The 22,303-nt window shown below is 42.9% G+C and overlaps 3 protein-coding genes across 5 annotated transcripts in view; 1 reads left to right on the plus strand and 2 right to left on the minus strand.

Moving 5' to 3' along the window:
• Positions 1 to 288: 288 nt before the first annotated feature.
• Positions 289 to 12,421, minus strand: LOC135909942 (estradiol 17-beta-dehydrogenase 8-like). Of its 2 annotated transcripts, none has more exons than XM_065441949.1 (4): positions 12,276 to 12,421; positions 11,927 to 12,158; positions 9,592 to 9,785; positions 289 to 4,028 (listed from the first exon to the last, which is right to left on the minus strand). In XM_065441949.1, exons 2-4 carry the CDS (start codon positions 12,087 to 12,089, stop codon positions 3,627 to 3,629), a joined length of 759 nt encoding a protein of 252 aa, XP_065298021.1. In that variant the 5' UTR covers positions 12,090 to 12,158; positions 12,276 to 12,421; the 3' UTR covers positions 289 to 3,626. The 2 variants fall into 2 exon arrangements, with proteins under 2 accessions (XP_065298021.1, XP_065298027.1); XM_065441955.1 differs by having other exon boundaries at positions 12,281 to 12,346.
• A 2,732-nt stretch (positions 12,422 to 15,153) lies between these two features.
• On the minus strand, positions 15,154 to 20,082 carry LOC135909955 ((3R)-3-hydroxyacyl-CoA dehydrogenase-like). The gene is made up of 3 exons (XM_065441960.2): positions 19,592 to 20,082; positions 16,797 to 16,990; positions 15,154 to 15,779 (listed from the first exon to the last, which is right to left on the minus strand). The coding sequence occupies exons 1-3, from the start codon at positions 19,737 to 19,739 to the stop codon at positions 15,369 to 15,371; spliced, it is 753 nt and encodes a 250-aa protein (XP_065298032.1). The 5' UTR covers positions 19,740 to 20,082; the 3' UTR covers positions 15,154 to 15,368.
• An 879-nt stretch (positions 20,083 to 20,961) lies between these two features.
• Positions 20,962 to 22,303, plus strand: part of LOC135909964 (histidine protein methyltransferase 1 homolog) — a 33,588-nt gene continuing 32,246 nt past the window's right edge. Inside the window, exons 1-4 of one of the 2 annotated variants that reach the window (XM_070531683.1) lie at positions 20,962 to 21,483; positions 21,583 to 21,730; positions 21,807 to 21,895; positions 22,142 to 22,213. In XM_070531683.1, the coding sequence (XP_070387784.1) occupies positions 21,340 to 21,483; positions 21,583 to 21,730; positions 21,807 to 21,895; positions 22,142 to 22,213 (453 nt within the window). In that variant the 5' untranslated portion in view covers positions 20,962 to 21,339. The remainder of the gene's footprint in view (positions 21,484 to 21,582; positions 21,731 to 21,806; positions 21,896 to 22,141; positions 22,214 to 22,303) is intronic. The other variant, XM_065441967.1, reaches the window with a different exon arrangement.

A 22,303-nucleotide genomic window follows, 5' to 3' on the forward strand; every position in this document is an offset into this window, starting at 1 on the left:
TCATGCCCGACTCCAATCTTGACAACGGACCACGAGCGATGGGATTGAGCCCCCAATCCTAACAACACTGAACACAGGTGCTTGTGCAGCATGACCAATATTTTACATGTTCTCTATTTCAAACTGCTTACATTTGTATATAAATATGTACAATAAAGAACATTATCAAGAGCTTCCATGCCACGATTCAATTAAAGAGCTGGCTAAAAACCAAGCAGCCAAATGTCCAATGTCACTTTCATTAGTACCAAACGGACAAGACAAAATGTGTAAAGACCAGCAGCAAGCTTAACTGAAATGCGATAGATATTTTATTTTCATACTGCAAGTACGCATCTCTTGGTCCTTAATTTCACATGCAGAAGGAGCCTTTGGTCATTCTGCACTGTGACTGAAATTCCTCTGAAAGTGTTGCAATATTTGATCAAAATGAAGGAGCTTTTCCTTCAGCATATGTTCTGTGCCAAATTTCAAAAAACGAAGAAAAAGAGAAAATATCTTGGGAAGAGTCAGTTTGACTGAACTTTTACAAAAACACCTGCATAAACAGCAATGAGGTACCACCAGAAGCCAAATATCTTAAATAAAAAGCTGGAGACCATATTGTGATGCACAAACATCATGTCATAGCCCCACTATTTGCTTATATAATGTCAGTTAACATTTGCAAAAGACAAGTGGCACAGGTACTCCATTTGTAATGAAAAATACTGCAGCAGATAGATAGCTCTCTTAACAAGCCAAATCAACACGAGTGATCAGGAAGCACTTCTGAAGATATATTATTATTAGCAGCCATGGACATGTAGAAGGTGAGTTCATAGAGAGTTTTAGTGTATCCGGTATTCCACTATGCACAGTCCGCGCACTGACCAAGTGCATTCGACTTGATTGCTGGTGTATATTTTCGGCAGTGGCATAATTGTGAACATATCGCCTTTTTAAGTGTTTAAAGGGACCCTCACCAGGTCTGGCCATTTCGAGCTTAGCACAGAGCACACAATGCATGCTAACGATCATGTTTGCAACGTATTACATCGCTACGGGCTGTGGAAAGGTCTGAAATTTCAATCCAAATGCCGTTTTCCCTTTCCCTCGCGGTGACCGCGCTCCAAGCCGGACAGTGACCTACTCGCGTCCCTGCGCCTACGTATTCGTGCCCGCATTGTGACGTCAATCATCGAGACATGTGACTTCGAGAATTGTTCAAGGCAACATCTGTTATTTGTATGATCTGTTGCTTGAATTGATGAACTGAAGTTTAGAGAATAAATAAAACACAAACACAATGACTGCATTTTTTTTTTCTTTGCACCGAAGCAAGACAGATGTACTTCCGCTTCGTCTGCTTGTTCCCCCGTTCATGCAGTCACGTGCACAGGTACCAAAACTATGCCACTTTCTACCATGTTCCAGCACGCGATCATGTTATGCAGTCCACTTGTGTTTGCCTCAGTATTCATGTAGCGCTGAATTATACCGGTAGTCCTTGTGCACAGCGCGCAAAATCGTACGCTGCGCAAAACTGTATGCTGCACAAAACTAAAGAATCACAACAGCTCACACGCGGCGCCATTAGCAAAAATGCACAGCGCCGAAAAAAAAACAAGCGAGGAGAAAAAAAATGAAGGCGGGGCCTGTGACGTATGCGTCACGCAATCATCGAGGTCCGGTAAGGGAGAAAGCAGAGAAGGAATTTCGCTTGCAGAGGCTAGACGAGGCAAGTGGAGAGAGTGTCTCGCTTTGCAATGGAGCTCGCCTTCTGAGATCATTGGTTCGCAGAACTGAAATATTTCTAGCTCGGCTATTAATGAGTCAATTTGAAAAATTTTTGCAGTAGAACGCTCCTTAGAGGACAAGTAACAATTTTCAGTGTATAAACAAAATTTGCTATGGGGTCTGGCGAGGGGCCTTTCTAACATGCCTTAAGCTTGATTACTACAATATTAGATCTGTGTTTGGTTGGTTGTGCTCTACACCACCAATCTGGCCGCTCACATTTATTACTCCGCTCACCCAGCAATCTGCCCAATCTGCTTGCATATAACAGAATACCGGACATGCTGAAACTCTAATAGCAGCTGTTGGCTCAGACAAGGCTTGCAGCCAGCAGCAATGTCATCATAAGGACTCTGTATGTAAATACTTTGCAACAATGTGCACACATTAGCACTTGTCAAGTACACTTACATACCTGAACATACCTTACAGGCCCCTTGACAGGGCATTGAGTAAGGGGTGTAATAAAAAGTGCTAAGTAACTTGTCAGTGTACAAGCATACGGCTCAAATTTGCAATTTAACACAAATTGATTTATTGATTGATTGATTGATTGATTGATTGATTGATTGATTGATTGATTGATTGATTGATTGATTGATTGATTGATTGATTGATTGATTGAAGTGATTGATCGATATGATTTGTTTGTCACAGTAAATTCCTACAACCTGCAGTTTATTGTTTTTAAATGCACATAGTTGAGTTAAAAAGTTAAGCTGCCTGCAGTCCATGTATTGTCTCATCAACTATGCATAGATTGTTGCTTATCACTCTCCAGCTGACATAATACTGCACACATTCCTTACATACATCCTCCTTTTTACCTCTTACATTTTTTCATTCACTTGTTGTAACAGTTTTCCACTGTAAGCTTCTGGTATGTGCCCCTACTGTTCCCTCCAAAAATGGCCATAATTCATGAGAATGTGTAACATTAAAAGAGCTAAAAACTTCCGCATATTAGCATATAAACTATTGTAGAAGCCTGTTACATGTTGCAGACATGCTCCTATTGACATCTTCACTCTCTTACAATGCACTATTGTCATCGCTCTTAGTTGCCCAGTCCTGCTGGTGCAGTAAATAAGGAATGCACTCAGCCAGTGCTCCTATACCACCCAAGGAGGCCTGGGCTGAGGTCTCAGTTCCTTAGGAACTAACAAATGTAATTACCTTCTCCTACTCTTCTCAGTGTCACTGCTACTGATATCCATGCACAATATTCTTAAGACTTCTGAGATTGAAAAATTCTGTTATTTGCTCACATGCTTTCTCAAGTAGGTAAGTGTCGCTGACCTTTCTACAATGGAGCTCCACTCACAGTTCGCTGCACTGAGACTGGTGTATCCTAACATTCTGTGCACAGCCTCTCAGTGGAAATGCTAGTGCACATGCACAATATGCTCATGCCAGCAGCAAAAGCCAGAGTGCTGGCTCGCTCTGCTACATAACCGACTAAGTGCAGTGTGATGGCACTTCCACCAGGCTTTGTCATATTGGAGCTCACTGTGTCACTCACGTCACTTATCAAAAATACAAAATTGATGCACTTCTCTGCAGTGCCTCAGCAAGTGAAATGCGAGCAAGTTGAACCGCAAGCAGTGCTCAGCTATAACTGCTTAATGTGACTTCCATTCTAAGGAGAAGGGAGTCCCTGAAAATCTGCTGTCAATTTTTCTCACTCCTCATTAAGCGTGTACATATCTGCACAAGCTGTTAGCAATCGCCTTTCTCCAACAACAATAAAAAGATGTCATCACAACATTGCAGAAATAAAAGCTTAACACATCTGCACATAATCCACCACCTAGCATGCCACAAGGAACATAAACCATGTCACCTGCCTACATATACAAGCCACCAGTGACCTCAAGCACTGAACCAGTCACATAGGAGCTGGCTGGAGAGCACAAGAAAAGCACTGCATCAGCCAGCTCTTCTGGCTTACCAAAGCGTCCCATGGGAATTCTTCCTTTTATCTTCAACATCACTTTTTCTGGAACAGTAGCAACCATAGGTGTATCTATGAAACCAGGCATGATGGCATTGCAACGGATATTATGCTTGGCCAGTTCCAGAGCAACTGTCTTCGTGAAACCCACAACGCCCGCTTTCGAAGCAGCGTAGTTACATTGACCCATGTTTCCAGTCTTTCCCACAATACTGGAAATGTTCACAATTGCTCCATTTGGCACATTAGACGAGACCATTTCCCGAGCAGCAGCTTGGGTCACAAGGTATGTCCCCTGAAATAAGAACAAGGATGAGCAACACACATTATTTGGGCCATTCATGAACATGCAGGCCATACTGCTATCAACTGTTTCATCTTTATTTGTTTCATAAGGTTTCTCCTCATGGTTGTACAGGAAATTTATGTCTATAGATATATGATGTTCCATTAAGGTGCCTTCACCCTGTCCTATATTGATACCATCACACAAGCACTTTTATTATGTGCACATTGTTCTGTGTACACTTTTCTTTTATTTCTTCATTTCCTTTCTTTTCTTTCAGTTATTCATGCTCTGTACCCTGCACAACTGTAGTATAATAAATCCTTCTAACTTAATTAAAAATAAAAAGTAGGTGCCCTGCCTGCCTCCAGACAAAAATCTTGACCGAATGCAATGTGAAAGTATTCTAACCACAGGAACAAAGGTTTTGACTCCAGCTGGCTTATGATGCAGACAGTTGTAATGATAGCCAAAGTCAAGAGTGAGTTTTCTTCTACTGGAGTCAGAACATGTACCATTGCTGCAAAATCCAAATCAATGGGCATATGGCAGCTTGCTTGGTCCTGCTACACACACGAGTAGTTGTAGCATCATCATCATCAGCCTATTCATGTTCACTGCAGGAAAAAGGCCTTTTCCAGCAATCTTTGATTACCCTTATCCTGTGCCACATGACACAATTTTATGCCAGCACATTTCCTAATTTCATCGCACCGCCTGGTTCTCTGCCATCCTCAACTGCACTTCCCTTCTCTTGGCACCCATTCTGTAACTGCAATAGAGTATCAGCTATCTACCCTACGAAATATATGACCTGTCTGACTTATTTTTTCTCTTAACCTAAACTGGAATATTGGCTACCCCCATTCTAAGCTTTCTATTCAACACCACCACCTTCCACTCTCTTAACTTGTTGTGAATTCCTTAACTTCTTCTCAAGCTTCTTTGTTGACCTCCAAGTTTCTATCCCACATGTTAGTACCGGTAGAATGCAATAACTGTATACTTTTTTTTTTTTTAGGGATACCAGAAAGCATGCAGCCATGACTTACTAGTGCCTGCCATATGCACTCCAAACCATTTTTATTGTTCTAAAAATTTCCTTCTCGTGAACTGGGTCACCAGTGACTAAGTGGCCTAGATAAACACTGTTGCACTGATTCTAGAGGCTGACTGCCAATCATGAAGTTTTCTTGCTAGGTCACTAAAATTTAATTATGAGGTTTTTTGTGCCAAAACCACTTTCAGATTATGAGGCACGGTGTAGTGGAGGCCTCCAGAAATTTCAACCATTTGGGGTTCTTTAACGTGCACCTAAATCTAAGTACACAGGTGTATTCGCATTTTGCCTTCATCGAAATGCCTTGCTAGGTTATTGAACACTGTCATTGTCTTCTGCATATAAAGCTTCAAACCTATATACTCTTACACTTTCTCAGCTAATCTTCTCAATTATTTGTTACAAGCCATCTCCAGCATTGCTGAACAGGACAATGTCATTTGCAAGCAGTAGGCTTCTGTTAATGTTCCCTTTTGATCCTCACTCCTAATTCTTCCCAGATTAACAGCTTGAATACCTCTTTAAGCATGCAGTGAGCAAAGGTTGTATATTCTTGCCTGGCCTCTTTCTCAATCAGTAAGAATTACGATAGCTGTGGAATATTTACATTTCATAAGATCTTTACACACGATTTCTCAACTCCTTGACTATGCAATGCCTCCATGACTGCTGGTAGCTCTAGTGAATCGAATGGCTTTTTGTAATGTACAAAAGCCATATAGATGGGTTGGTTGTGCTTCAGATTTCTTAAATGATTACATGGATGTGATCCATTTTTGAATATTCGTTCCTGAAACCAGCCTGTCCTCTCAGCTGACCGAAACTGCGCATGAGAACTACCTAGCTAGAGTGTACTAAAACTGCTTTCAGTGGCATGAAAGCGCCACTCCACCTGAAGCATTTTGTGCTGCCAGTAGCAGTGGCACCACAAATGCTAGCTAGTTAAAGTCATCATCATCAGCCTATTTTATGTCCACTGCAGGACGAAGGCCCCTCCCTGTGATCTCCAATTACCCCTTTCCTGCACCAACCAATGCCAACTAGCACCCGCAGATTTCTTAGTTTCCTCATCCCGCCTAGTCTTCTGCCATCCTCGACTGCACTTCCCTTCTCTTGGTACCCATTCTGTAACCCTAATGGTCCACCACTTATCTAACCTACGCATTACATGACCTGCCCAGCTTAATTTCTTTCTCTTAATGTCAATTAGAATATTGGCTATCCTCGTTTGCTCTCTGATCCACACCGCTCCGTTCCTGTCTCTTAACATTATGCCTAACATTCTTCGTTCCATGGCTCTTTGCACGGTCCTCAACTTGTTTTCGAGCTTCTTTGTAAGTCTCCAAGTTTCTGCCCCATATGTTAGCACCGGTAGAATGCATTGATTGTACACCTTTCTTTTCAATGATAATGGTAAGGTTCAAGTCAGGATCTGACAATTTCTGCCGTATGCACTCCAACCCATTTTTATCCTTCTGTAAATTTCCTTCTCACGATCAGGGTTCCCTGTGAGTAATTGACTTAGGTAAACATATTCCTTCACAGACTCTAGAGGCTGACTGGCCATCCTGAACTCTTGTTCCCTTGCCCTGCTATTTATCATTATCTTTGTCTTCTGCATATTAATCTTCAACTCCACCCTTACGCTCTCTCTGTTATCATCCTCAATGATTGGTTGTAACTTGTCTCCGGTGTTGCTGAACAGGACAATGTCATCTGCAAACCAAAGGTTGCTGAGATATTCGCTGTTGATTCTCACTCCTAAGCCTTCCCAGTTTAATAGCTTGAATACTTCTTCCATGCACGTAGTGAATGGCATTGGAGAGATTGTGTCTCGTTGTCTCACCCCTTTCTTTAAAGGTATCTTCCTACTTTTCTTGTGGAGAATTAAGGTAGTGGTGGAATCTCTAGATATTTTCCAAGATATTTATGTAAGCGTCCTGTACTCTTTGATTATGTAATGCCTTATGACTGCTGGTATCTCTACTGAATCAAATGCCTTTTCGTAATCTATGAAAGCCATACAGAGAGGCTGATTGTACTCCCTGAATTTCTCAATTACCTGATTGATGACATGGATGTGATTCATGGTAGGGTATCCCTTCCTGAAACCAGCCTGTTCCCTTGGTTGACAAGTTCAGTGTTGCCCTTATTCTATTGCAGATTATCTTGGTGCATATTTTATATAATACTGGACATAAGCTAATGGGCCTATAATTTTTCAATACTTTAACATCTCCTTTTTTGTGGATTAGTATAATGTTGGCATTCTTCCAGTTCTCTGGGACCCTTGAAGTCGATAGACAGTTCGTATAAAGGGCCAACAGTTTTTTTAAGCATTACGTCTCCTCTGTCTTTAATTAAATTGACTGTTATTCCATCTTCTTCAGCCGGTTTTCCCCATTTCATATCTTGCAAGGCCTTTCTAACTTCATCACAAGCTATAGAAGGATCCTCTGTAACCTGTTCATTACTACTTCGAATCGAGGTGTCGTGGCTGCTCTAGGTACTGTACAGGTCAATATAGAATTCTTCGGCTGCTTTCACTTCATCTTCGAGATTGCTGATGATATTACCCAGCTTATCCTTCACTGAATACATCTTGGTATGCCCTATGCCAAGTTTCCTTCTCACTGATTTCATACTGCATCCATTTTTTACTGCTTTCTCATTCTTTCTCACATTATAATCTTGAATATCCCATATTTTCTCCTTGTTGATCAGTTTTGTTAGTTCCACAAATTCTATCTAATCACTTGAGTTGGACACTTTCATTCTTTACCATTTCTTTATTAGGTCCTTTGTTACTTGGGAGAGCTTACCTACTGGTTGCCTTGGTGCCTTACCTCCCATTTCAACTGCTGCTTCTGAAGCCTGCCTAGTTACGGTTTCATTCATTACCTCTACGTCCCCTTCATCTCTCTGTCATATGGCTGCATATTTGTTTGCAAGCACCAGCCTGAATTGGTCTGCTTTTACCCTTCCTGCATGTAGGTTGGCCTGTACTGCGTGTAGGTTGGCCTGTTTCTTCTTGACCAATTTTGCTCTTTCTCTCTTCAAATTGAGGTGAATCCTAGCCTATGATCACTGCACTTTACACTACCTAACACTTCTACATCCTGCACTATGCTGGGATCAGCAGAAACTATGAAATCAATTTCATTGCTTGTTTCGCCATTAGGGCTTTTCCAGGTCCACTTTTTTTTCCTACACTTTCTGAAGAAGGTGTTCATTATTCACAGTTTATTCCTTTCAGCAAATTCTACCAACATATCTCCTCGAGTGTTCCTAGAATTGATGCCGTAGTTGCCAATTGCTTGTTCACCAACCTGCTTTTTCCCCACTTTTGCACTGAAGTCGCCCATTACTACAGTACACTGAGTTTGTACTTTTCTAATTGCTAATTCAACATCTTCATAAAACCGATCTATTTCATTATCATCATGACTGGAGGTTGGAGCCTAGGCTTGTGCTACCTTTAATCTATACTTCTTCAGTTTTATTACAACTACTGCTCTCCTCTCATTATTGCTGTAGAGTTCGCCAATGTTGCCCACTATGTCCTTATATGGATTAGGAATCCTACTCTGTACTGCTTCTTATCTGGAAGTCCTCTATAGCAGAGGACGTGGCCATTTGTCAGCACTATATAAGCATCACCAGTTCTAACCTCACTAAGGCCAATGATATCCCAAACAATGCCTGATAGTTCCTCAAAGAGTCCTGCTAGGCTAGCTTCACTCGAGAGAGTTTGGGTGTTAAACGTTGCCAAGGTCAGTTTCCATTTAAGGTGCATCATGGTAAAGCACATCGAGTGCTGGAGCACGGCCAGACTGCAATGCATGTCTGGCTTTCGACCAGACACATACTCCACATACTGGCTATTGGTAGAGCTATGGTTTTCTATGCACTTTCAATAGCTAGCAATGGCAACACTGTAACTACAAGCAGCACACTGCGCGACATGCATGATAAGGCAAGGTGCGACTCAGTCGCCAGACTGCCCAAATATTCTAATTCACTGTAACCTAGCTATACTCAAGGCAGCTGTACCATGCAGTTAATAAATATACCTAAATAAACAATGAATTCAGAGTGACAACTCTTCAAATAGCAAAACATAAATGTTTTCAATTTCATAATTAAGCTTAAAAAATTACTTTTGCAATCTACTGGCATGACATCTGCTAACATTCAGACAGCAAAAGATCAAATAAGTTTGGGAGTGTGCCTACATCTAAGAGAAAACTGTTACCCTCTGAATGCAAACTTAGGTAACATTGCTCCATATCTGATTCTTCGGCGCCTTTAACTGCCCTTATCTCCCTTCATATTTATTCCATCACCATAAGAGGCGAGTGGTTATACCATATAAGCATCAAATGAGATGTGCAAGATTAATGCAAGAACTTGAATTTGTGCACACAGGAAGAAATAATTAGTTCTGTGATCAGGTTTCTCAGGCTAGTGCAGTCTTTAGAATGCCTGGATATTAGTGAAGTTCAGTATTACCTTTAAGTTGATCTTCAACACTTCATCAAATGCTTCCTCAGTCATGTCCATAAGGAAGGAGTCTCGGACAATACCAGCACAGTTGACTACAATGCTGACTGGGGCAGAGTATGCCTTCTTGATTTCAGCAAACAGTGACGACACAGATTCAGAGCTTCCAACATCCACTTCTAGAGCACGATGTTCATGGGAACCTTTAAACAAAAGGTGGCTGCATGTTTAGTTTATTTAGTGACTATTTCATCTCATCTAAATGCCATGACAGGGTCATATGACACAGGGGTCAAGGGCAGCCTATACGAAGAATAAAAGCCTATTGTGGCATACAGAGTTTGACAGGTTGAACTCTCACAGTAAGATAATAAAAAAGTGCCCTGGTGTCAGAGAATTTCCAGTAAGGGCATATTATGGGCCCATGAAAGTATGTGCACTACCGAAAAACTGGTGATAAACACCAGAAATGAATTAGCAGAGCGTGTTACACACCAGGGCTGGAAACTGTACAACATGCTACGTACATCACAGTGCGCCATGTCAAAGCTAAACAATGCTGCTCACACAGGAAAACTCAAAGATTAGAAAATATACAACTCCCAGTAAAGAGAGAGAGAAAACATTTATTTGCTGTAGTGCTTGGTCCGCATCAAGAGTCAAATACAACTAGTGATCATAACTACTAGCATGACATCTGCTAAAATTTGAGTAGTGGATGGTCAAATAAGCTTAACAATGTGACTACATTTAACAACACAAAACTGTCTGACTCTAAATGCTAACTCAGACCTCACTGCTCCATATTCAATCCTCTGCCTCCCTCAACTTCCCTTTATACCCTTGGTATTCAGTCCATCACCGTAAGAGGTGAATGGTTATCCCACCTATGTATCAAATGAGATGTGCAAAATGCTAATTGAGAGCATATGCAAACAAGCATGCATCAGCATTCACAGCAGGTATGTTCGATCTGCCTGCACCTCCTGAACCACTTCACGAGGTGCTGCACCCTGCCATTTGTTTCAGTGGTGCAACGGTGGCACCCACTGAACCATGCCATTTGTTTCAAAAGGTGCAGGAAAGGTGCAGGGCTGGTTCATGATTTTGTTGCACCCACTCCACTATTGGTGCCGACTTGGTGCAGGCATAGAGATGCAAAGCAGCAGCACAGCAGACAGCGCACACATGGGTGTGGGCGCCTTTAATACCCTACTTACGCACATCTGATGTGTCTAGTCCAAGTGCGGTGTGTTTAAGCCCCAGAAGACGGATCATACCTGCAGTTCAGGACCTCTCAAACATAAGCACTCCGAGCACACTAGTCGGACATAACATAACGCCTGCACCACGTCTGCACCTTGGCATTCATTTAGAGTGTAATGCTGTGCCTGCACTGCAGAAATCGAGCTGCACAATTTCTGAACTTCTCTTGAACTGCTGTGAACTGGTTCACAGTGGTGCAGGTGAATCAAACAAACCAAGTGTTGCTTTCTCGAAATGTTCAAGGTCCTACTAATAACATAAAGAGTAAGCTTTTGCAAAGGCATTAACGCAATATCAATGGTGCAAAACAAAAACATGAATGTCAAGGTGTTGTCTATATTGCACTCATCACTTATTTTCATCAGAAGTACTTTTTTTTCACATGCTGACAGGCCTTACTTCCAAGACATCGCACTTTCAACTTTTGAATTTTACCTGTAAGCGTGAGACAAACATAAAAACTTGCAGGACGCTTAAGCGTCACCTTAAGAGCGGAACACGATAGCATTCAATGATCCGCGACTGCTTCTCACACTTCCTGGCAACTGCAGCTTATGTAACTGTAATGTTTACCGATAAACGTTGGCGGCAAGCGTTATGCTTTCTGGTAGAAACGCGGCCTTTTACGTGGGCGGCGATGCGCGGAGGCGAGCGCCATCTGGAGGTGTTACAAGGAACCGGGTGTGCCGGTGTATAAATGTGAGAAACGCTGGAAGCGGGGTTTGTGTTCGAGTTTCCACGTAAGAGAATTACGTTTTCTGTCATATTCATATTACAATTCGGCGCTATCATGTCTGTAGATTGTGTGTAAGTCGTGCTTTAAGATTTTTCTGCGCATTTGACTTTGAGAAATTCAATTAGTGCAGTAACTTCTTTGCTCAACACGGAGGGCGTGCTTGCTTGGGTATGCGTGGCTCGGAAGGATTATTCTCGAAAAGATAGCCGACGTACGCTGGGCGCCGCATTTTCTGCGACACAGGGCCCTTATCGCTATGGCGTTAAAACTGGTGAATACCACTCGCACTACAAAAATGTGACAACTATGAGCAGGAAACGAATGGTTCTTTCCTGTACCCACCTGGCAAATCGCTGACCGTAGTCGCTGCACCTTCTTTGTTTATGTCGGCAGCTATAACGCGCGCTCCTTCGTGCGACAAGGCCTTGCACACAGCGCGACCGATGCCACTGCCCCCACCTGTGACCAGAGCTAAGCGCCCTGCCAATTGCTGGATGCCGGCCATCAGAAGCAGTAGGCGCTGTCGTTGAAAGCGCCGTCACACAGGTGGTAGAACGCAGGAAAAAGTTATTTCCTGCAGTGCAAAGTTCGAATCGACACGGAGTGCAGGCACGTATGTATATTGCTACAGGGTGCGTACACATCTACGACATGCTCGATGTATGATAAGTTTACGCTCGTTACCCCTTACCTCACCTCACGTACAGCTCCAAGCTAGGGTCACTGCTCCAAGCGATCCAAGTCCGCGCCGCGCGGTAAAAACTGGCCGTAACCGCATAAAAATGAAACCAAACATGAAGTCGTGACGTCATATGTTTGCGCAGTCCTTCTCGATCTTTTCCAATCCTTTGTCTTTTTCACTGATTTGTAGAAAATTAACTTTCACAATTATTTCTCTCCCTTTTTCCATCTGTAGTGTCAACGTTGCAAATGCGCTGTTGCAAACTTAACGCGGGAAAATTTAGATTTTCAAACGTGTGAAATGTGCCACGTTACGTGTGATGTCGTCTTCTGAATACATAATTGTAATCAATTGAGTATTAGAGTTTAACTTACCTCCGATTAATTTTGATTATTGAACCTGCGGTTTTGCACCGCGTCCCCTTCGGAACGTGGTTGCCGTGGCCAGGGATCCAACTCGCGTCCTCATGCCCCGAAATTTAATGAATAATCTAACCTAACTATTGTCATCATGGACATTACAGACAGTTTTAGAAGTTCCTTGAGAACGTAGTCACGATTGGCGAAAGCACATTAAAACCGCAGCTTACATACGTTGATCGAGCGTGACGACTTGATGAGGCAGTGAGTACTCAGTCATAAATTCTTGCTGCGGTGGCTATGCAGCTATGGTGTTCTGGTGCCGAGCACGAGGACGCGGGTTCGATGCCCGGCTGCTGCTGCCGCATTTCGATGGGCCGCCGGGATGCAAAATGTGAATTTGCTCGTGCAGTTAACTGAAGTGCATGTTGAAGACCCCCAGATTTTCAAAATTAACCCGCACTCATCCACTACGGCGTCCCGCACAACTAATATGCGTATATAGTAGTATCCGCACAACTAGTATGAGCATGCGCATATAATCAGCCACCTTTTACTTCAATAAACAGTTGCAAGTAGCGCCTTGTCCTGTTTTTTGCTCCTTCTTAGTGTTCCGTAACCGTTGGCGCTTCATTTTTTTGAAAAGTATGCCATTTAAAACGTTAAAACCGATAATTTTACTTTTTAGATGTACTAAATTCAAAATGAAATAAAGTAAATGTCAGGACCACCACCTCGGTTTTTTCTTTCCTTACTTCTTTCTTTAAAGAGTGGTCTCCAACTCAAGTCTTAGAAGGCCGCCTGGTGCAACTAAGTCGTCGACCACTTTTAATTCAGGTTTACCTTCTAAAATGTGATCCATTGCTTGTCTCGTACTTTTCCAAGGAGGATGGCGCAAGGTCGAAATCCATCGTCGTCTGTGAGTGCCTTTTTTCAGGCACTGTTGGGAACTGAAGTATACGGCATATTGCATGCAAGGTGCGTGTTTCACGTAACTTAAGTAAAACTTTAATAATAAGCAAATGCCACGTTGTTGGACCGGACCAAGGCAATGTATGTTGTTTGTCGTCGCTTGGAGATACTCAGATTATTATCTCTTGCATTCAGCCTAATTACATAATTAGTATTAATTAATCCAATGCTCAGTTATTATATTTATATGAAAAAAGTCAATGAGAAAATTGTAGAGCAACATGAAAAACTTCCAATACAGCTTTCCATATCGCGCGACTGGCCGCTCGAGGCACTGTGCGTGTATTCGCGGGCTTCTTTCACGCTCGGAAAAACTTTTATGTAGCATGTAGTGAGCAACAGAAAGCTGTACCGGGATTGTTTCTCGTTTCTCTGCAATTTTATCTTTTACACTTTTCATCTAATTATAATAAATGAGAAGTTGATTGATTAATCAAGACTAATTATCTAATTAGGCAGAATGAAAATTTTATCTTAGTATCTCCAAGCAACGGCAAACAGTATAACTTTCGTAAATTGTTTACGTAGCATTTGCATATTTTTAAAGTTTGGCTTAAATCAAGTGAAACACCCTGTATACTCTAACATGTGCATATTTAGCATACTGTAGACAAAGCACTGCTTGGCAGTGGCGTAGCCAGGAATTATGTAGCCAGGGATTGTTTTCTGGTTGGCTACGCCCCTGCTGCTTGGTTTATGTCCAACATGCGAACAGCGCAGACAACAGAACAGGTGGTCCCGTTTCGACCGGACAAATGTTGTCCCATTCGCATCACTTGCCCCTTCACCTACGCTGTAGGATGTAGCTGTAGAGTGCTGAGCGAACGGCCGTTATCTCTTCATTGAGTTCGTTACAACGTCCAAGTATGCTATGAGTTCTCCCAGGTTGTCTCACCTAAATACGATATTTTAAGATATTTTTAATATACAAACAATATTTTGTTTCCATAAGCACTTTTGTTCTTGCTTTCGAGTGTAATTTCCGAGGCGAGTTCAAACAGGAACTCAATGGCTGGTCGATGTTTTTAATTTGCTTCAGCTTCTTATGTGGCTGTGTGATGATGCGTGCAGTAACGAGTCCGCACTTACTTGTGTTCTGGGAAATTTTTCTGAAGAACGAAGAAATTCTGGGCCACTTGAAGGTCTATATGGGGATATGCGTGCGCGCGTGCTCACTGTTTCTTTTTTTTTCGCACATAAACTAACGCGCATTTACCAGAATATTCGAGAAACTCAGTTCGAAATGTACGAATGCCCCCAATAATTTTTGACGCATCTGTTAAACTTGCATGCACCGATGGGCGTTTAACTTCCCGCCAACTTTATGCGCTCGCGTCTCGTAAAGCAGGAAATCTGGAATGCTCAAATTGGCCTCTCACTTTCCCCGGCTCTGCCCTTCCCTTCCTACTCTTCTGCCCACTTTTCAGAGATGTCGGCACTATGTGCTGTAAAAAAGGGAAAAAAATGCAAAAGAGAAAGGGCAGCCGGAAGCGCTTTGTTACTGATTTTGTCTGTGAGTTTTCCATGAGAAGAGCAGTTCAAGCAGTGCTGCGCCCTTGTGGTTCTTTGCCATGTGTGTATACTTGTTAGTTTCTTTTTGCGACAAGACGTACAAACAGTTCAAACTGCGCTCCTTAATTGCTGTCGTAAACATAGCTATAGCTTATCTTAGTCCCCATTAAGAGGATCCTCCTCCATAAGATAATTTTCCACATCAGTGTTCGCCAGCCTGTGAGTCGTTCATAGGTGCAGCTGATACGGACGATGGCTCTCATGCCGAGAGGCCTCCGGTGACTTCGATGGCGGCGCCGGTGACGTACGAACTCCTGGGCGACGCGAGGAACACGCAAACGCTGGCGATGTCCTCGGGCTTCCCTTCGCGTCGCATGGCCGAGCGACGGATCAGCTTCTGCACCGTCTCCTCGTCCAGCGGAGACAGCAGCGGCGTGTCCGTGACGCCCGGCAGAACGGTGTTGCAGCGGATCGCGTATTGGGCGAGCTCCAGCGCGGCCGACTTGCTGAAGCCGATGACGCCAGATTTGGCAGCCACGTAGCACGACATTTTGGGGAAGCCCGTGCTGCCCAGAATGGTCGAGATGTTCACGATTGACCGGTCCTGGTTCTTTGAGGAGTCGTCGGCCATCATCTCCCGGGCTGCCTCTTGGGTGATAAGGAAAGTGCCCTGCGCAAGAGTATAGAACACTTTGTTACGTGGCGCTAAGGGTTACAAGAAGGCATCTTTATCAAAAAGTCTACCAGCTGAACGAGGAACCAGGTCTGTCAGCTGACCGCCCTATGTAACCCGTGTACTACTTTCATTGATTCAAAGCCAGAACCAGAGAGAGTGCGTGGTCCTCATTGCCCTGCGCTTTGCAGCACATCATTTCGGAGCGCCAGGCATATGCTACAGGAACGCTGCAGAATGTCTCTAGATACTACAGGCATGCAACAGATATATTGCACTCATGGAGTGGCCTCGAAACTTTTGATAAAGACTGTGCGTAGGAACCACGCCCGACTATCTGTTTGCATTCCTGGTGTCATAAGTGTAACATAACAACGAACGCTGATTTCCCACTGCATTTTTTTATGTGCCTGCAAGCAATCAGCCAGAAATTCGGGTTTGCGCTATGTAACGAATCAACCATGTGAATGAGCGGTGGGATATGGCGTGTCGGTGATCTCCTGCCTCGCCTCCAACGTGAGGCTGGTGAAACGATACGTGAGAAAAAAAAAATGCGGATTGCTGGCTAAAAAAAAACCGTGCAAGGAAGTTGATGATTATTCGAGTGAGGTATACGCAAGGTAACTTTTATTTTAAAATCATTTTTGACTATACGTATCAAAGCGAAAATCAGGGACTCCGAGGCAGGTTGCGTTACTAGCTGTTCTTTGACATATATTATACCGAGCACGCCGCCGTCGCAACTTACTTGACAAACCGAGCAATGAAGCGAAAGCAATTTTCCTGAAAACGGCGGTAATCGCATGCCACAAGGATTCGCCATACGCATGGTAATTGCTGCGTATTCAAAGCATGCCTTTTCCGTCAAAAGAGATGAGACTGTCAAAGAGCCTTTGGCCTTCCTCGTTAAAGAAAGATACAGGCTATTATATAGCAATGTATAAGCACGCTCGAACGACGCTATACAGCTATCTATGGCTGACGACGGGTGCTGCCCGGTGAGGTCTCGTGTACCTTGAGGTTGACGCGCACCATCTCGTCGAAGGCCCGCTCGTCGGTGTTGAGGAGGAAGCTGTGCGTGAGGCATCCCGCCGAGTTGACCACCACGGTGGGAGCGCAGCTGTAGAGCCGCCGGATGGCCGAGAACAGCTCGCGCACCGACTGCCCTTCGCCCACGTCCACCTGCAGCGACTGGTGGTCCGTCTCATCTGCGACAAGGGGCGTCAGGGGGGGCCACACGAAATGGGCGCCACATTTTCAACGACCACAGACACGAGTCTGCATCAACGTTTTGCTTTGACCCGATGCGTCCAGCCAATTCCGCCCACGACCACGAGAGATGCCTGCAGTACACGCGCATCCTACGTTCTAGCGCGCCGAAGCCCAGTCAGGTCTAAAGCCCCTCCATACACGTGGATGCAGGGACTTTAGTCAGGTCAAGCGCTGGACACATTTGCGGCAAGATGAGCGGCGAAATCGCAGCATGTGCCGCTGAAAACTGTTTCCTTCGCCCGCTGTAGGCTGTGTGTTTCGGCGCTGCCGCTGGCACGCGAAGCTTAATTCAGCGCTGGTCACCCATACCATAGTCCATAGCCCACAACTTGCGTGACTGTTGTGAGATATGGGCTGCTTGGCTCTGTAACTGCGAAATTGGCGCTCAGAAAGGTATGAAACTATAGCAGATGTATACGCTCTGCTTAAAAGCGCTGACTATATATAGTGTGTATTGTCGTTATTATTATTATTATTATTATTATTATTATTATTATTATTATTATTATTATTATTATTATTATTATTATTATACTGCGCTTGTTGCTGTTGGTTGCGCGTGCGTGTGTGTGAGAGAGAGAATGCGGGCAAAGCAATTGCCGTGGGAAAGGGTACAACGCTTATGTTGCATATATCAGGGGAGGGGGTGGAACAAATGCGAAGTATTATATATATATATATATATATATATATATATATATATATATATATATATATATATATATATATATATATATATATATATATATATATATATATATATATATATATATATATATATATATATATATATATATATATATATATATATATATATATATATATATATATATATATATATATATATATATATATATATATATATATATATATATATAATATATATATATATAATATATATATATATATATATATATATATATATATATATATATATATATATATATATATATATATATATATATATATATATATATATATATTAAGCCCACAGTTCTGCGCTCACTTGTTGTCGACTACACTTTTCTAGCCTCTATGACTCCACTACGCTTTGTTGTTCACTTAACGCCCACTAGAAATTTCCAGCTCTTGGTACTATAGGCTTTGCTATGTTAATCTGATCTCAATTTACATCATTAATTTGTATGACTACATGTGTACGTCATTAGTGTATTTGTCGCCTAACGCCCTCTCGGTTGTCATGGGGCTATATCCAATCTATTATCTGCCTTATATACCTTAGTTTATCTGACCTGGAGACCAATCAAAAAGAAACACGAATATAAGAGGCCGAGAAAAACGCAAAAGAAATCCCGGATCCGTGGTACGCGGTTCGAAGAAACCTTATCCTTCGTTGCCTGAACAAACAATGTGGATGGAGTCAGATTGGCGCGACTGGAGAGTGTCACTGACGGTTATCTGAGATAAAGCAGGTACATGCTGTGCTTCGGATGCTCTTCATTTCGGTTTGCTATATCCGCTGCTGCTGCTAGCCAATTTACTTGGTCGGCTGGAAAAACAAAAACAAAAAAAAAACGTGCGCGCGAATTTGAACCACGCCGGTTACTTATATATGAATCGATAAAGAAACTCAGGTGGTCAAAATTAATCCGGAGTCCCTCACTACGCGTCGTGCCTCATAATGAGATCATGATTATGGCGAGTAAAACTCTAGAATTTAATTTTATATATGCACTCGAAAGGCACATCCCGCCTTCGCGTTTATCATAAAGACCTTTACTACATTATGACATTATGTGCGTACAAGATTACTTGTAGACTTGAGTGTTTGCCCAATGTCCGCAAAATGGGTCACTGAATGTTTCTCGTTTATTTAAACATTGCGCCTAATATTAAACAGAGAGAAAACCATCGACGCAAGAGCAGGCATTCGTAAAAATGTCAACTAACAATGTCATCTTCTTTTTACTTATTTATTTTTAAAATTTTATTTCTATGTTGAACGCGGTCCTGAAATCTGGACAGTACAGTGCGGTCCAAATTTTTCGACCACATGAGTGTAAAGTAAAGCACCGGCGAATTTTTCCCTCTAGCAAGTGCACAATAGCGCGGCTTTGCATCGGATTACAGTTGGTGGTGCTGGTATATATATATATATATATATATATATATATATATATATATATATATATATATATATATATATATATATATATATATATATATATATATATATATATATATATATATATATATGTGTGTGTGTGTGTGTGTGTGTGTGTGTGTGTGTGTGTGTGTGTGTGTGTGTGTGTGTGTGTGTTTAAAAGCCCACGAGCCACATATATCATATAATCCTTACTTACACCCGAACGCCCGAACAGGTACGAAATTTCTTTTATTTTTATGGTCACAGTGACAATTAAGTGGAAATTATTGCATAATATTTCAATTAGGTGCATAATAACATAACTATATATGATCGCCCGTGTTGCGCACTCACAGACCTGTGCACAACAGAACCGCGCGAGTGACGCTTTGACAAGGTCTGCAGCGCAGAATCGTTGCAGTATACTCACTCGGCATCATCCGGAGAGTATCCCGCGCGGCATCTTTGTTGACGTCAGCGATGACTACCCGAGCACCTTCTTGAGCCAACCCAAGGCACACGGCGCGGCCGATTCCGCTGCCTCCGCCAGTCACCAGCGCTAGCCGTCCGCTCAGCATCGTTTCACGTGCACGGCGGCACGCTCCCAGCGCGCACCCTTCGCGTCCTAGAAGTGGCTTCAAGGGATAGCGCGTCGACCCTTGGACGTGGTTTCTTTTCTGCTCCGCGGCTGATAGTGCGTTGCCCGAACGCCAGATAGCACGCTCACGTTTGAAAAACAAACAACGACAGTGTGCGGCGGCACGGGGCCGCGGTCACTCTGTCAAGATGCGAATACGTATACACGCCCGACCGAGACGCCCGCCCAGTTTCCTTGTCTTGTTGTTTATTGTCGTCGTTGAGTGGACGACGGGGAGCGCTCGACGAGAATGAAGACGCGGATAGGAGTGCGACGCGGGTGTAACGTACGTAATACTAGCCGCTTGGCAACAGATCAAGCTGGCGTACGTATATACGCGTTGCGCGCTCGCTCGCAGATGCTCGGACTTCCGTCCTCACTCTTATTTTTCTTAGTCATTTTATCGTTTTTTCCTTCGACCGGGAATTGAGGTCGTACACTGGGCGAACATCCGTCGAGCACATGCGGTATTTCTATCTTTTTTTTTTCTTTTTAATCCACACGTACGTAACCATAAACCACTGCTCGGAGAAGCGCAAGCAGGTGAATGCAGCCTCGACATGGTCTGATGAAGTATTCTTGCAAAGCTGTACGTTCGTTGATTTTGCAGCAACAAGTTGATTATAAGAGGAGAAAATCAAGGTCAAAGTTAAACTATTGTTATTATTTTTAATTTCGCGCCGAAATATTAGAGTGGGTACGTCAGTGTGGCGTCACAAATTTGAAAGCATTTTTTTTTTTGTATATGGGTCGAATTGTGCCTCAATAAAGGTTCTTGATACCAAACTTGTTCAGTTCAGCCTTTGACTCTTTTGGAATATCATGCAGGGCAACTTTTCCGGTAATAAATTAACTAAGCCCAAGCAGGTGCCATCAAAATCCATGACGTCACGGCTCGCTGATGCAAGAACATGTACAACAAATTTAAAAACACTTTTCTTTACTTATTTCCTTTTTTTTCTTGTATTCTCACTTATCAAGCTTCCCTTCACGGCTAGAGTACATGTTTTTGTGTTGCAGCCAGGTTGCAGCGCGATAAGTTAATTCATAGTTGCTGTCGTTAATTGCAAATACATCTCAAATAGCTTTTTTTCTCTTTAGTGTCTCCACGTCTTGATATAATTTTGCTTCAGTGCCAAGAACTCTTGTTAGTACAAAAATGTTGGTTAGTACTGACCTCGACACTGAATTAGGGAATTAGGCATGCCGCTTTCGAACCATCGACTGAGCTCCCTGAAGAAACCGACTTCCCACAATAACGAAACCGAAACACTATTAGTAATTGCTCCTGCCACTGCATGGTCAATTTAACGATACAAACATGGCGCGCTCCGCGAGCTGTTGCAAGTTGTTTTCTTGAATGCCGATCTATCTTATATTAATGTCGTTTATTCTGTGTTAACGCATTTTCACACTGTCGTATAGACATCGAGAAATTGTGCGAATTACGCCAGTCTCACCCGCTGTCAGCTGTATACGTTGTGCCAGGATTTTTCTGTGTGAGCTCCCGACACTCACTGTCGCATCTTGAACCGTCCGATATGTCTTTCTCATTCAAATTTGATGTACCGGATGCTGAAGATGCGAACCTTAACCAAGGCGAGCATGTCAATTCAGAGTGCAAACACTTGACCAAACCTGTTGCACCTTACGAGGAAGTAGTGCCGAGGCAGGAGCATGAAAACGTGAGTGCCGCAATTTTTCAGCGTGCTGTGTTCGAACCTCTGGCGCGGTCGCCACGGTACTCTGTTTAGGGATATTTAATTTATGTTCCAAAATTTCAGCGGCACGAAAGTCTGGAAAGAAGCGTGCTAGACCTGACATCTCTCAAAGTAATATTTCTAATTGGCGGCCAAATGGAAAGCCTTCTCAGGGGTGATGTTCTTGAGGCGACTGAAAGAAATCTGGACATAGTTCCCAGTGTTTATGAAGGTAAGTTCGTGCCTACTTATGGTTAGTGCTGTTGAAATCTGCCATTCTGCTTAAGAACAAATATTCCATCTTTAAGGTGGTATGAAGGTTTGGGAGTGCTCCATTGATTTGGCGGAGTATATTGAAAGCCAGCTGAGCATTGATGACGATACCAAAGTACTCGAGGTAGGTTGCTCAAGTATACGTTAGTAATTCTACCTGAAGGTTTAGTGGGAAGCTGTTAGTCAAGTTAGGCAAGTGATTAAGTGTTTTCATGGTCTTGTATGTCTTTTTATCACAGAGTCGGTAATGAGATCACGAATAACGGTAAATGCCTCGTCTTGCAGCAATAAGCGAGCTTTCAGGTCCGCGAAGTGCGAATAGTGTTGTGCTTAACGTTGCAAAATAAGTTCAACTATGGTATTTTTTCAGCTTGGATGTGGTGCTGGCCTTCCAGGTCTCGTGGCCTGCCTCAAAGGCGCATCTGTGGACTTCCAAGACTATGTGAGTTAGACAAGATGACAGTGTTGTTATGAGAGCTGTTCCTCTCATGCCTTCATAAACTTTATAAAAAATTATTGTTGATCCAACGCA

This window comes from Dermacentor albipictus, chromosome 1 (genome assembly GCF_038994185.2).
Source record: "Dermacentor albipictus isolate Rhodes 1998 colony chromosome 1, USDA_Dalb.pri_finalv2, whole genome shotgun sequence".
In the NCBI taxonomy this organism is placed as follows: Eukaryota; Metazoa; Arthropoda; class Arachnida; order Ixodida; family Ixodidae; genus Dermacentor; species Dermacentor albipictus.

Bases quoted from the DNA above. Each gene is read 5' to 3' on its own strand.
- LOC135909942 (XM_065441949.1), bottom strand. From the start codon at position 12,089: ATGGCCGGCATCCAGCAATTGGCAGGGCGCTTAGCTCTGGTCACAGGT. The intron at 9,786-11,926 runs GTGGGTACAGGA...TTTTGTTTAAAG, and splicing joins TACGGTCAGCGATTTGCCAG to GTTCCCATGAACATCGTGCT. The intron at 4,029-9,591 runs GTAATACTGAAC...TTCTTATTTCAG, and splicing joins TGTTGAAGATCAACTTAAAG to GGGACATACCTTGTGACCCA.
- LOC135909955 (XM_065441960.2), bottom strand. From the start codon at position 19,739: ATGCTGAGCGGACGGCTAGCGCTGGTGACTGGCGGAGGCAGCGGAATC. The intron at 16,991-19,591 runs GTGAGTATACTG...CCCTTGTCGCAG, and splicing joins TACTCTCCGGATGATGCCGA to ATGAGACGGACCACCAGTCG. The intron at 15,780-16,796 runs GTACACGAGACC...ACTCTTGCGCAG, and splicing joins TGGTGCGCGTCAACCTCAAG to GGCACTTTCCTTATCACCCA.